At 42.1% G+C, this 15362-nt stretch overlaps 1 protein-coding gene across 2 annotated transcripts; it reads left to right on the top strand.

Moving 5' to 3' along the window:
• The first annotated feature begins 1280 nt into the window (after positions 1–1280).
• GYG1 (glycogenin 1) lies at positions 1281–13828 on the top strand. 2 transcript variants are annotated; one of them, XM_044070620.1, is made up of 8 exons: positions 1281–1387; positions 8807–8942; positions 9653–9827; positions 9920–10082; positions 11539–11665; positions 11901–12117; positions 12996–13046; positions 13134–13828. In XM_044070620.1, the coding sequence occupies exons 1-8, from the start codon at positions 1381–1383 to the stop codon at positions 13293–13295; spliced, it is 1038 nt and encodes a 345-aa protein (XP_043926555.1). In that variant the 5' UTR covers positions 1281–1380; the 3' UTR covers positions 13296–13828. The 2 variants fall into 2 exon arrangements, with proteins under 2 accessions (XP_043926555.1, XP_043926556.1); XM_044070621.1 differs by lacking the exon at positions 12996–13046.
• Positions 13829–15362: the final 1534 nt, after the last annotated feature.

Genomic DNA, 15362 nt, shown 5'->3' with positions numbered 1-15362 from the left:
TCTTTCGCCTTTTTTATCAACTTCCATGTGTTGTGGTCTTCCCTCTTAGATCATCTTTTTCCTTTTTTAAAAAAAAATCTGTACTGGAATGTGTAATAATTCTAATTTCCTTCACTACTATAACAGTTACATTATGGAGATCAGTGCACGTTTTCATTTTAATTGTATTTTGATAGTGACGGATATTGTTTTTTGTTTGTTTTTTACAGAAAAATGTTCAACTTGTCTATGCAAGTATATTTAATTATATACATTTTGTAGACGTATTTTATATGTATTGTACTGGAGCTTTTCTTTGGGCATTTGATACAAATTGGCTCGGCCCTGTCAGACTACCCAGTTAACAAAAGCAACTAAATAGTTCAATGAATATCAGACAAGCAACATTTTTTGAAAAAAAAACTGCCCACTAACAAAGCGGTATATTTTAGAAAAAGAGAAAGGAAGACTCCGAGGGCTGCACTGAAGTATTTCGTTTTTGATAAAGAGTTGCATATAATGGAATAGCTGCCTGCAAACTCACGGTGGTTTGGGTCACAGACAAAGTTATTTATTTAGTATACTCCAGTCAATATTTTTAACCACTTACCAGTATTTATTATACTATCACTTGGAAAGAAAATCTGTTATTTTGCTGCATACAAGGGGCGTGGCTGAAACGTATCTGGTTAAGAGGTAAAAAATAAAATGAAGTACCGCCTGTTAAGGTAAGTACCCGTATACCATCACTTTCTAGCCTTTTTGCTTACAAGATGCTCTAAGGTTGTAATTGTTAAAAATGGAGATACAGCATTATATTACACATGCAAGCACATTTTTATTAGCTGCAGTTGTTTTGAAATACGCTGTTGTATTAGCCAAGTGTCATTGCCTTAAAAGTTTTAAGCCTATCATCCATAGCTCTCAACCTTCCATCTCCAAAATAAGGAACACTAGCCCTATCATCCTGTAACAAGGGGGAGGGGTGCTACATGCAGACAAATCAAATGTATTTGTAAGGTTACAAACCCCGATTTGAAACCAGGATGAAGTGAACGTATTATACCGTGCTAACACGTTGATCTAGTTTTGAGGGGAAATACACTGATAAAATAATCAGCCTAGAGTTCCACAAACAGCGTACTTGCATAGTATAACCTTTTTTATTTTATTCCGTAACCAATTTTCATAGCACACAAGGACGCCGATCTTTCACAACACACTAGCGAAACCTCGTGCAGTCGGCATCGCCCCGCCCATTTATTCACATTGACAAGAACCTCTCTTGGAAGGGACCTTTTTTTTTTTGTCACGTGATATGCTTTATATAAAGTCCCGGTAGGCTCTATTGCGTTAGGAGGTATCTATTGCACGGGTCTTAGTGAGCGGTAACACACAGTGATGACAGGTAATTGTGGGTTCGGAAGGGCTATTGATTTGTATGGTGTTATTTCTACTGTTTAAATGTTATGGGTTGTGTTTTAGTTAATCTCTTTCACGTTATATATATATATATATATATATATATATTTTTTTTTTAGTTGGGATTTTTTGTCAGTGTTTTAGTGAAATGTTTGTCTTCTAGTGGGCAGTTATTGATCTTGTCCTCGTTTGAAGTTGTAATGGTCTTTGACCTTGATATCAAATGTATATCTTATTACAAATGTGATGGCTAGCTTTGCAGTATGGATCATGGTGGTAGGTACTAGTTGTGGTGCTTATCCAGACGTGTACAATACTTCCTTTCGGTTTCTAATCGTGTTGGTTTTTGGTCCTAATAGTGTTTTCTGTATGAATTAAGTGTGTCTTTTTAGGTTCCTGCTGTTTAGACAGTTACGCGTTGTCCTGGCGTAGACCGGTGCTGAAGTTGGCCCTGGTGGTCTGTTATCCCTCTCCTTCTGTAGAGCTGTGGCCTGGGGCTACAGAGCGCTAGTGGTGGGGCGGTTTATTTATAGTTTCGGTTCAGCATAGTGGCATCACGTCTGTTTATAGCTGATTTCTGTCCTGTTACAAATGTAGGCTGCAGTGATGTAGCTCGTCAACGCTGCATGATTGCTTACTGTACTGCCGGGTTATCAAGGCTTTGGAAAGCTGAAGTGAACTTTAGTTTCCAATAAGGGCGCCTATGATTGTGTAAGTCTTTCATTCAATTTACTGTTGTAGAGCTTGGTAGTAACTTTGTGGAGGGGCTCTTAACGTATGAATTACAGAACTATGGGTGGGTGTAGCTGTGTTGCTATGATAGTTTGCTATGGGTATATGGAAGGGTTTCTCTTAGAAAAATAACTTTCCAAAACAATTCGTTTAAAATGCCTTGCTGATAAGTTGATTTAGCTACTTGCTAGATCGCTGCTCCATGCATGTTTGATATCGCAACTTGCATGCTTTTTAGATGTTTAAGTAGTCTTTCCTACGAATCATTTTAAGACCACGTTTTTACCTTTAATGCTTTTCTGAAGCTGTTTAGTACCACAAGGCTACATGACGCATGACCCAATGTAGTGGTACCGGTATAGTTGCCACCTGTCCCATTTTGCGAGGGACAGTCCCTCTTTGGACAGTTGTGTCCTGCAAAAAAAATGGCAAATGTCCTGAGCTTTTAGGATAATTATATTCTGTATTTTATGTAATGTCCTGAGCTTTTAGGATAATTATATTCTGTATTTTATGTAATAGTTGCAGAAAAGTTTATTATCTGAAACTCCTAAATGTTATAAGAAATGGAAGAAACTAATATGCTATTTAGGCAAAGTTGTCATTTGCATGGGTCGTGGGTATGTTTCACCCTGAAATCTGACTTGTACTAAAAATGTCCCACTTGGGGCATTTGAAAAGGTGGCAACCCTATAAACTGGTACTGTTGCTGCATTTTTCAGTAGCAAAAATGACTACATGCTTGCTGAGTCTATAGATTTTGGACTTGAGCTTTTTTTTTTTCTGGCTATATCTACTCTTGTATCTGTTTTGCATGCCTGCTGGGTGATTTTCTGTAGTAGGGGGAGATGTCTGTTGCTCAGTGGAAAGTCTGAGCGTGCTGTGGAGTTAAGCAGTTCTAACTTGCCAAGATGCACCATGCTTACTGTGAGGGAAAGTGGTATCCTGTGCTGATATTTGGCCTGTATGTCAGACTTTCCCTTTAATTTCATGTCCTCCTGTTTTGCTGCATGTGCTTTTATGTAAAATCTTAACTGGGTTAAATGTGCAGTCGGACCACAAGGTGTAGGCTATGGCCTAAAACTGCAGTGTAGGTAACTTGCCCTTTCTAACACTAGCAACTGATCTAACTGCATTTGTATTGGAGAAATCGTACTGGAGAAATCGTACTGTCCCAATCAGCAAGTGGTGGGTCAGGATCAGTTTTCATAACTGGTGATTACCAGTCTGGTCCAGTTTGTACAGTCTGTTGGTTTGGGGTGAAAAATCAGTCTAGATGTTGGTACTATTTTAGTAACTAGCCTAGCCTTGTAGGCCAGTATTGGTGTCCTGGTACACTAGCTTATCTAATGTTTGTAGTGGCCCTGGCTCTCTGCATGGGAACCTGCTGCAGCTTTGCGTTTATGCCAGTTTTAACTGAACACTGTTTCATAAGTTACCCCTTTTGCAAGTGACTTGGACTGCTTCTCATGTACAAAGTGTGCATCTAAAACTTGAGGTAAATTCCATGCAAGTGGTTGGCCTACAATAAGCTTCCTAGGAGCACTGTCTTGCATTATGGTAATCACCTTCAAACACTCTGCCCTGGATGATTCCACCATCCCCTTCAAAAATTGGATGCTACACTTAAGTTAGAGGTAGGCCTAAACTACAGGAAAAGGCCCAAAACTCAAAGCACCCTGGCTTGGCAGTCCTGTTGTGTTGAATGCCAAATGCTGCATGCCAAAATGATACAGATCTCAATAGCTTTGTCACCTACTTAACATGGGTAACCACTGAAAGCTGATAGTGAAAAGCTGCAAAGGCCACAGGGAAAGATTCCTAGCATAGCAATGCCAAAGCCTCTGCATGTGTCATACCTTGGCAACGCTCACTGCTGCGTGTACACTTACCTTAAGCAATTTCTAACAAATTGGGCAATGCTGCTTACAAGATGTCTAAATTGGCCACATAATCTGCTAAATCCTACTGCTTAGCCTTAAAACAGTTAGGCTAGGCAGAACTTCCACACTGTCAAGTTGGCAATGGCTTGTAATCTAAATCTCAGTTGCCTTCTATATCCAGCCTTGGTGGAATCTTACACCTGTGCAGTCGCTACACTCCCTGGGCAAGTTGCTTTTAAGCAGTGCTTGAAGGAAGGTGGTGGGGGAACTGAACCTGCTAGCTTGAAGGAAGGTGGTGGGGGAACTGAACCTGTTAGGGGAGGGGTGTTGGAGGCCTGACTTATCTCTTGCATTCAGTCTGCTTTGCAACTGCAGAATTGATGCAGGGCTGTCCAGTGGTGCCAGTGTAAATACAGGACTCCTTGTACACAGTGTATCCTCTGAGGGAATGAGGCCAGACCAAGAAGTTTCTATTGGTAGAACAGTCTGATCAGACTGTCAAACTTGGAAATTCTGTTCCTACCATTAAATCAACCAGTCTAGATTTGTGGTGTTTTAGAAAGCTTAACACTTGGCTCTGTTCTTGCATCCCCCAGCTAGACTTCCCTGGCCCGTGCATGTACTCTAACCCTATACACCTCAAAGCAAGTTCTCAAACTTCACTGTGTTCTGCTCTTTTTGCCTTTACTGCCACTTCTGTTTTTAACCACCTGATATTCCCATCTAAATTTGCCTCTGACTTCATCTAATGAACTTTCACCTTCTCATCGTAATGTATGAGCTCCTCACTTGCACTGCTCCACATAAAACTAATTTGGCATGGATAGCGGTGTTTAAATTTAGCTTTAATATGCAATGACTACTTTCTAGTATAGCTGCAGCTGGCACTTGGCACACTTTGCACCCCACTGGTGCAAAACTGGCATCCATGTCTGGAGTAAAGCTCAAGCCTGCACCTCTATGGGTGCAAAATTGGGATGCATTTGTGAAGTCTCCTCTTACAGAGTTCCATCAATAGGATGAGATGGTAACTGATTCCGTCTTGCTGAAGATGGAGGTGAGACTAAAGCTTTTTCAAAAGGAGAAACTTGAGCTCCTAGACATGTTACTCTTGCTATTTGTTTTTTAAAGTTTGCATTTTGGATTTTTCTTGAACCTTAGTCTTGATTAGCAGTTGTGTGCTGATCATTACAATTTAGCAATATAAATTTTATTTCCAGAATTGCATGTAAAGATATATTGAGCAAAGTCTGTGGCCTCAGTCTCACAGTTGTGGGAGGGATTTTGAGCCTCTAGTCTTACAGTGATAGTATTGTGAGTTGTACAAGTTGCTTCTACTGGTATGGCTGTAACTGCTCTTTCATTCCAGTGCCTATTTACTTTACTTTCCCCCTGTCAAGTCTGCCCCCCACCACTGAAGTATTAAGCTACTCCAGTTTTCTCCAGTCCTTTTGCTTCATACCCTTCTTGGTAATCTGACTTCCAGAGTCCATCCCCTCTTGTCAGTTTCTGTTTAACTGCTTTAGTTTTAGATTTGCCTTTATCTTAATTGACATTCCCTTGCTTTGTTATTGCACACAAGCAGTACCTACATAGAGGTTAGTGGTGGTTGCAGGAAAATGCTTAGTTGGTAGTCAATGTCAGACTTAACTTGGAGCAGTTAAGCCTGCACATTAGTGATACTAGCACACTAACCTAGTGTAGTGCCAGTTTCCAGAGACTACCCACTGATGTATGTAAGATGTACATGCACAATGAGGAATGTATCTTTTGTACACACTATACATCCACCACACAAGTAAACCAACCTATGCTGAGGCAGTAACATTCTGGTTGTAGTGACATTCAAGTCACTACATAAAGTAACTGGCTCTTATCCATGTGATCTAGACTGAAGATGTCTTCTCTGGCAGGTATCTGCCTTTCATATTGAGCAGTTGCAATGCAGGGCTTCAGTGCTTTCCACACTTGGGATCATCAGCTGCACTGACCACAAAGGTGGAGTCTGTTTAGTGATGAGCATAACTGGCTAAACAGGACACTGCCCTTTAATTTATCCATGTGCAAAGTTCATACAGTATTCTAGCAAGCTATAGGTCAACCTGCCCATGGCTTGTACCAACACTTGGTGGAGATGCTAATTACTAAAACAAATGTCCTATTTGTGATGGGACTTCAACTATCCTCTCTAGACTGGGAAACTTGCACTGCCTCATACTCACCAGTGTGATTATTCAGCACAACTTTGACCAGATAGTGCACATGCCCACCAGTGGCTCAAACATACTGGACATGGTACATTCTAGTACAAGAGTGCTGCACTCTGTCTGCTCCTCACTGGAGATCAGACTACAAAGCTGACTATATAAAATCAGGAAGAGCAGCTTCTATGATAGGAAATGGTCCAATGAGGTAGAGCCTCGGACTAGAGCCTTCTACAGCTGTCCAACTAAAGGCAGAGTGCCACGTGTGAGCTGTGGTGCCCTAAGGTCAAAAATCCTCAGTGGACCCCAGCAGTATTCAGAGATGCCTAAAACATTGCCTGTCTAGACACCTTTGGCTGACCAAAGGGAGTTTTGCACATGTACACATGGGGCTGACTATCGGAACCACTAGAACAAATATCTTGTATGTGTCGGATCCCTATGCCCTAGAACAGGCTGTCCATCGTTCTGAAGTCCTTCCCTAAGTGTCCAGTTAATCAATGGATGGGAGATCAGAAATTTACCCCAGGTCTGGCCACTGTCTAGCTGGGTACAGTCTGCCTCTATGCCCCCCCATAAACTATTTGTTATCCCTTAAATGATGCATAGGGACAGAGTTGGGACTATAGGCTTGTAAAGGTCCTGGTAGTTTGCCCAGTATATACCTATTAACCTTGGCCACAGTTCAGTCAGGCTGACTGCAGTTTATGCTCACCCCTGTACACGAGTGCTTCATAAGTTTGAGGGGGTACTGAAGTTGACTAGGTGTTGGGATGCTGTAAAACTGCTGTATACCTTTATAGTATCTGAGGGCATGTTCTGAGCATGGCTGCTAATAGACTTGCACTTTGGGCTGGTTCATCAGCCATAACTACTTTATTCATGGCCAGCCTCAAGAATTAAAACACTTGCTCCTCCATACCTTATTGGAGAACCATAAGGATATGGACATGTGCATCTGCTTCCTGCTAGCTGTTTACCTGTTGGCAGACATAAATACTAGATGAAAAATGCAATAGATTTGACTCTGGCTTTGTAAACTCAGGTGGTCTACCACTATTGGAAGTGGTATACATGTAGTAACTTGGACTTCTATCTGCAGTTAGTGCAGTGTGGAACAGCAGTGCATGAAGCAGCTTGGTTGCCTAAAGCTGTACTGCAAGTTGGGGTGTCCCTGGTTGAGGCATAACTATTTCTATCTACTGTGGGGAAATGAGTCTCCTTGGTTTAGAAAATAACTTCTCTTGGGAAACACTACATGTAACTTTTTTGTGAATGAAATCTACAAGGGTTGAACTTCAAACTGGGTAATCCCTGTTAAGGATAGCTCTTAATACCCCCTTCAATCTCTTCTATTATATGGGGGGAAAATGGCCTATCCCATTTAACTCTTGCAGTATTCTCCCAGATTAAGTCCTTCAGCTCTTAATTGCTATCCACAACTTGCATGCCTGACTTGTGACTAAATGGACATATTTAACTCTTGTATAGATTGCAAGATACAAGCAGTCTTGGAATTTGTCCCCTTATTTGTCAATGGTTCTAAATGTAATGCAAATAAAGGGGAAAGAGGGACACCCCTGGCTGGTTCCCCAGCTGAAGCAGAAATGGTTGAAGGACCCACCCACTTCCATTATAGACTAATTTAATCATGGTTAGTATTGAAGTGGACCTGTGAAGCTGGGCCAAATGGATTTTTTTAACCTAGTGGTGTAACTGGCTTGCTTCATATTGCCTGGTTTGGGTATCCACATAGTTAGAATTTCTCTGCCATGCCAGCAGGGTGTATGGTCTACAGCGACATTGGTGTGGACTCTAACTCATGACAAGATTCAGCCTCTATGCCATGTCTCCATGTTGGGAGGGCTCCCTAATACCTCATGCAGTTAACTCAAATTGCCCTTGTATCACTTTGCCCCAGGCAATATTTTCACTGGTATGTATCTACTGGCATGAATGGTGTTGTGCCATTAGTGTAAATGCTGCAACTTGTCATTTCCAGGCCAAAGGCTAAAATGCCTAGCAAACCAGTGAGGTTTTTTAGCAAACATTTATTGGGAGTACAGCATAAGCAAGTATTCCTGCTGTTTCCTGACTTGCTTCTGTGAACAAGTAGTTCCTGCCTGCTAGCAGGTTACATGAACATGTAACAGTTCAGGTTCTCTTAATTTCACTGCCCTAACTTGCACATCACTAAATGATGCCCTAGGAAAACTGAATTTCCTCACGTGATAAACCGTGATTTTACTGGGGGGTTACCTACCCAAGCTGTTTGGGGCTGACTGCTGCATGTTAAGACTAGAGATTTGCAGTTCAGGATTAGCATCCCTCCACATGTCTTGAGTTGGAGCTAGTGATTCTGCCAAGTGCACCTACATGCATTTCTGTACTTGCCTCCTGTTGTGTCATGGGTGCCAAATTGCTTCATATTTGCATTAATCCAAAACCAGGGTACATGTGGCAAGAAATTGTATTGATATTTGAACTCTATTGGGAGGGGATACTTGATGTGCATTGGCATGAAAGGGTAAGCATTGCTACAGTGTAATTTTGTATTTCAAAGTGCATCACTACTTTTTGTTTCAGATCAAGCTTTTCTAACTCTGGCTACCAATGATGGCTATGCTAAAGGAGCACTGGTGCTGGGTTCCTCTTTGCAAAAGCACAAAACATCAAGAAGGCTGGCAGTGCTTGTAACACCACAGGTCTCTAATACTATAAGGTAAGTACACTGTCACCTAGACTCTGCCAGGGGACAGATGCATCTCCAGTTCAGGAATATGTACTACAAACCTGCTGTTGTAAGAAGCCAGTAGTTGTCCAGCATCCATTTTTTAAAGCCAGTTTGACATCACCTGTATTCTAGCTGACTCTAGCAACCTTGTGCTAGTCCACCCATAATACTTTAAGAGCATTTGAGGGGATGCTGAAGGTAGCATTCAAACTGATTTCAAGACTCTCAATGTATTGAGATCCACAATGAGTAAAGGTAGAACAGGGTGCCTGTCACCATGTGATTTACATGTGCCCCTGTTTCATCTGCATAACACTAGTGATGTTGCATTTCTATTGGTCCCCATTAGTGTGCCCACCTGCACTGAGTACATGTGCTTCTGTTCCATACATTCCAAGTACAAAAATTATGGAAAGCCTGCCAGAATGCAGTAAAAGCTTGACCCTGCCCTAGAAAATTTAGGTAGTCTTTGTATCTATTGGAAACCCTTAAGCTTGCAAATGTGTTGCATTTGGCAGTTGTCCACACTTTACAAGTGGTCCCACTTAAACTGTAGGTCAGAAACTTAGTCCATATGATCAAACCTTTCTTGGAGGTTACCTGGTTAACCATATGGTTGAGCCTATGTATGTTCTATGCCTAGTGGAATGTAGTTGGTCTGTTGCAATTGCTAATGCTGTTGCCCACCTTCTCAACAGGCAGGTCCTTGCAAAGATCTACGATGAAGTTTTGGTGGTTGATGTATTGGATAGTGGAGATTCTGCTCACTTGGCCCTCATGCAGAGACCAGAACTGGGAGTCACTTTAACCAAGCTTCACTGTTGGACTCTGACACAGTATTCCAAATGTGTGTTCATGGATGCAGACACCATGGTAAGCATTGTTTTGATATCAACATACTGATGAGTCCTTGTGTAACTTCTGGCTCAAGTGGTGTGATTAATCTTGGTGTCTTGTTTCCCTAGGTTTTAACAAATGTTGATGACCTCTTTGAGAAAGAAGAGTTATCTGCTGCACCTGATCCTGGATGGCCTGACTGCTTCAACAGTGGTGTGTTTGTCTTCAGGCCTTCCATCCAAACTTATAACAACCTGCTACAACTTGCTTCTGAAAAAGGAAGCTTTGATGGTAAGCAACTTTGCTTACAGAATACTGTGCCATGCTGTAATTTCTGATCTTTTAAGCAAGATTGCCTCTGGCCATAAGGGCCCTCGCATACCTTGTCCCCAGCTACTCCCTGACCCGAGTGCATAAGTGAATGGCTAACCAGATGTAGGATCCTTGTCTCCCTGTAGTGACAAGGAAAGCCCCTGGGTAACATGGATGGTGTGGGGCTTGTGAACTTTCATGCTTGCAATTTGTACTTGAATGCATACCCTCATTTGCAGGTGGGGGGCTTCACTCTGGCTTCCAGCACAGCATGAACCTGTCATGTTCAGCCAAACTACCTGCTCTTATTTGCTCTCAAATGGTCATCATGCATCTAATGCTGAGGATCTCTGCTCTGCAACTCTAGTTTATCTAGAGTGGGAAGTACTTTAGAGCCAGGACACTAAAGGGGGTGAAAGTGACTCCTGTACATGTAAGGAGGCTTTGTAAGACTGCTTCATTGCAGTGGAATTGTTGGGAGCTGGGTATGGGCTTACTGAGGTTTTTAATTGTCCCTTGCAGCACTAACACCAACTGCATTTATCAGTTAACTTAAGACTGATATTAAACTTGGAATGTGTACCCTATCTTGGGCCTCATCTGCCAAGTGAGGAACTGGACTTCCCAGCCTGAGCTTTAATCCCTGTAGCCCCAGAAGTGTTTACTAATGGATGTTATGTACCAAAGTTAAACTGGTCATCCACTGTCGGCAAGCTAATAAGCTAGCAAGCTTTAGGGAGTGGAGAATTCACCAAGGTAGCCTGCCTCAAGAGCCCTGAAATGGAAACTTGGCAATGCCTCAGTGTGTGGTACACCATTTTGCAGGCATGGGGCAGACTAAGCCAGTAGCTCAACATGCAGGAATGCTGCCCAGCATAGTGTAGTTTCTGCCCCATATCCTTGCACAAGGACTCCCAACATGTAGTGGAAGGCTGGTTGGTGTGGGATGTGGCACATCCTTAACCCTGGCAAGGATGTGCTACAGACATACATAGGTGAAGGGGGTATTAACCTAAAGGCTCACTTGCTTGAGCCTGAACACTTGTGTTGGCTGGACCCTCTGCCCAAACCCAATTTTTGGGTTGCATTCCTGTTGGGCAAAGGCTTAATGGATGCAGCAATCTGGTTAGTTTGCATTTCAGGTTGGGGTCATCTGTCTAAGCTGAAATATTGCTAGAAAATTATGCTTCAGTTGAAGCAAGCAGTAGAGGGGCTCTGCTGTCTAGCATTGCTCATGTATTTGGGTATTGCATATGGAGTTGGGGCATCTGTTCCTACTATGGGTAGGTCTCTAATTTTGCATTTTGGTGGGTTAGAAAGCATGGCAACTTGGATCTAGGTGGGTTAGAAAGCATGGCAACTTGGATCTAGGTATAAAGTATTGTGTATTTGGGAAACATTACAGAAACTTACTCTGCATAACTTTTTTTCTTAGGTGGGGACCAAGGATTACTTAACAGCTTCTTCAGTGGCTGGGCGACTCGAGACATCAGCAAGCATCTACCGTTTGTTTATAACCTCAGCAGCATTTCAATTTACTCATATCTGCCAGCTTTTAAAGCGTAAGTAATGGTCTTAAGACTCTTGTACCTCTGCTTTGGTTTCTGATGGTGTTTCATAGGGTTTTGGGATTCTGCTGCAAGGCAAAGTACCTGGTGTGGGGTGGAATCTGCCAATTTGTCTAAAATGAATGGTGCAACACCATGTGGATTGGACTGACATTACTATATGTATGTAGTTTCAGACTTGGCAAGAAGCACTGTCCAGACATTGCACTTAATGGCCACTTTCTTTCAGGTTTGGAGCAAATGCTAAGGTGGTTCATTTTCTGGGAAGAGTGAAACCTTGGAATTACACCTATGATATGCAGTCCAAAAGTGTGAAGACTGATGTTCAGGAACCTGCTGCAAGTCACCCAGAATTCCTTAACTTGTGGTGGAGTATCTTCATTGAAGTAATGCCTCTGCTTATTGAACATGGAGTTGTTAAAGACACTGCTACAGGCATTAAAGCGGTAAGTAAGACATAGCAGTAAGGGTTAAATGTTCTGGTCATCTAGTTCCCAACCAGTAAATCCATTCTGAAATAAGTAGTTCTAAGCAAATTCACCTTTTCTCAGTCAAGTTCTAAGAGTGCTGTTGATGTATAGGACTGAAGCCCTCTGGTGTTCACTATTTGCCATTGCATATTTAATGGATGAATTTTATTTGGCTCTGTCAGAATTTGGCAGTAATGCTTCTTACCAATAGCCCACAACCTTCATTTTTAACTGCCTTAAAAGTTACAGGACATTTCAGTAAATGTTTACACTTTAGTACAGTATCTCAAATGCAACTTGGATGCAAGCTTGCTGGTTACTCCAGATTATGAAGCCTATCTTTGAGCAGTGGGTTGCAACAGTGCAACTTGGCATCCCAGGCTATACTAGGCATTTGTTCAGCTTGGCATTGTTCAGATTGACAATCCATAGTCTAAAGTTGAATTTTTAAGTCTTGTGTAATGGTTCTTGGAAGTCTTAATTACCATTGGTAATGGGGATCAGTACTAACAAACCTGCTGACCCCTTAGCAGGTTGCTGGATGACTCCACAGTGGAGCATAATGTGGGAGGTTGAGTAAGTTGAGCAGACAATGTAACTTGGATATTCATCTTAATATAACAATTTGCATGCAGATTTAAGTTTTTTCTGAGCACTAAACTTTGCATGGTTTGTTTCTTGTATCTTGTTTCTGATCACATAGTTTATAATTGGTATGGGTTCAAAATCTTGCATAGCCTTTCTTGGCTGCACTGGACAATATGGGTTCTTTTTCTGTCTAACCCTATTAATGTGATCTTGCATTGTCTTGAGCCTGTGCTTTCTTGGTTCTGAAACTCTTCTAACTGTTGCAGCTGTCAAGCTTGGTCTATTCACTGGCTGGCTCTTGTGGCTTCTGTAGAAAGGTATGCTGTACTAAAGCACAAGTTTAACTGTCATGCCATTGCTTAACCATGTATGTTCCAGATGTTGATCTAGGATTTTTCTTTCAGGATGAAATAGCAGAATCCATATCGGTTATGAACATTACACCCCCACCACCCCCATCATCTTCTGAAGAACGTAAATGGAGATGGGAACAAGGCAAAGCAGATTACATGGGAGAGGATGCCTTTGACAATATTAAGAAGAAACTGGACTCTCAGTTGCAGTAGTGTGGAATGACTTGTCCTGAGTGGGTCAGCACTAGACAGTACAGTGGTTGAACTTCATCAGTGGCATGAACTGATGTGCTGGATGATTTATCAAGCTGGATAGTGGTCTTGACTAGTTCATGGATGGCATCAACAAAATTGCAAATGGAGGTGCATCTTTAGGAATTGGTTGAAATGCATCAGTGCAGTTTAACTTATTTTTTAAACTTTATTTTTTAAGCATCTGATGCACTTAAGCTGCTGTAACGACAGTCGGAACATGCCAGCCCTTAGTCACCCTTTATACTGTTACCATGAAAGCAAGGAGGAATTTGCTGCTACTGCTCAAACTGTTACTGGAGACGTTTCTACAGAAGACTCATTTTCAGAAACATGTGCTAGACCAAGCAATAAGTACACTCCTTAGTGTTGGCCAGTAAACTGGCTAGCAGTCTGAATATGTACTGTACCATACTCCAGTGCCTAGTAGCATTTGTATTTAATGGTAATATTCAGCTGTACTACCATGGCACATAATAAAGTAGTTAACAAATCTGAAGTCTATTTTCTATGAACTAGCTACATTGTTTTAAAATGTCACTTGTTTGTAGGCTAACCCTCAATCAGAAGCTTACTGGCTGCATGTAACCCAGTATGACTTTAGCACTGAGATTAAGTCTGGGATATGGATGGGGTAAGCCTGGGATATGGATGGGGTAAGCCTGGTATTTTGAAGACCTAGAGTAGAAGCTGCTACAGGGCACTAGAACTAGCTTCTGCAAAGCTTGCCTGTCCCATCCCCAGTAAGCTTGTACTTGTCTTACTTGCCAAGTAAATGTAATGACCCCTCTAGCACTACAAGGGAAGTGATGGTGCTTGCTAACTTTCTAGGCAAGTATAGCTGTACTGTTACCTGATGAGCCTACTTGGCCTCTTTAAATGTAGCCAGAGCACTATAGTAACCTGTCCTCCAGTGAGCATCAGATTTACGACTAGTGCAGGTATTGCCACTAGCTCTGCCTTGGAGTAGCTGAATATCCAGGCTGGTTGTAATCATATTTTCAGAGAGCTCTTGTATGGGATTCATGCTTGAGGGACCAGTCTGTAGGTGGGGAGTTGGTGCATTGTTTCACAAAGGTAGTGCACTGATCACAGGATGCAGGCATTGCTCGGGTGAATTCACACCTTGTGTGTTCAATGGATAAAAACTAGCATAGTTGGCCATAGATATCTGCTCTGAAGCTGAGATGTTGGGACCACTGGGTTCAATTACCAGTGGTAAGGTACTGAAGGCTGCATTGAGTTACCTTTTTAGGTGTGGGGTTCCAGAGGTTGTATAGCTAGTACAGTGAAGCTTTGTCTGGTGTGTTGGGCAAGTGATGAACCTTCAAATCATTTTGATTTGGTCTTCCTGCTTTGATTTTGGTCAACAGGTTTAAAGGTAGGCTTGTACACAAACTGGGATTGATTGCATGTAGCTAGTCTAAAGGGTTTTGGAAGGAAACTGGTCCTTGCTGTAAGACCATTTTTAATAGTGTTCAGTGATTTAGTGTTTACTCCTGTGCCTCTCTCTATGGAGAGGAGCAAGGGGATTAACTTGGCTAAAACATCAATTTCCTTAAATTTCCTTGCATTGGAGGATGAATATGGAAAGAAGCTTTAGGGGTGAATGGGAGTGCACATGAGGCTCTAGCAGTGAATATGCTTGCACAGGTCTCCTAGTCAAAGTTCCAAAGGTGGGGTATTCTAGTCCAATTGGTTACATGGAATTTCCACCAAAATCAGGATCTGATGGGTATGCTAGCCAGTGCATACACTAGCAATTGGGCACATCTGCAGCATGTTTACTGGCAACCCTGCAGAATGCATCCCAAGTTATAGTACAGGGGAGGGTATCCACAAGCACACTAATTGAACTAGTAAGTAAGTCTAATTCTAAGGTGGGGTAGGTGGTGGCTGGATGTTGAAAAGGGGTTGCATAAGACTAGTTTGCAAGGTGAGGATTGAGGAGGTATGGTAACAAAATGGACAAGCCTAAAGCTCTAGGTTACACAATGCATGAGTCTTTGGGAGACTTGGCCAGTTTGT

This window comes from Protopterus annectens, chromosome 4.part1, assembly GCF_019279795.1.
Source record: "Protopterus annectens isolate FY-2018-M chromosome 4.part1, PAN1.0, whole genome shotgun sequence".
NCBI lineage: Eukaryota > Metazoa > Chordata > Ceratodontiformes > Protopteridae > Protopterus > Protopterus annectens.
Note: the sequence above shows the minus strand (reverse complement) of the source record. Positions and strands in the feature narration are given on the sequence as shown.

Excerpts from the sequence above, each read along its gene's own strand:
- GYG1 (XM_044070620.1), top strand. Across the intron at positions 11,666-11,900 it reads TATCTGCCAGCTTTTAAAGC|GTTTGGAGCAAATGCTAAGG; the intron begins GTAAGTAATGGT and ends ACTTTCTTTCAG. Across the intron at positions 13,047-13,133 it reads CTTGTGGCTTCTGTAGAAAG|GATGAAATAGCAGAATCCAT; the intron begins GTATGCTGTACT and ends TTTTTCTTTCAG.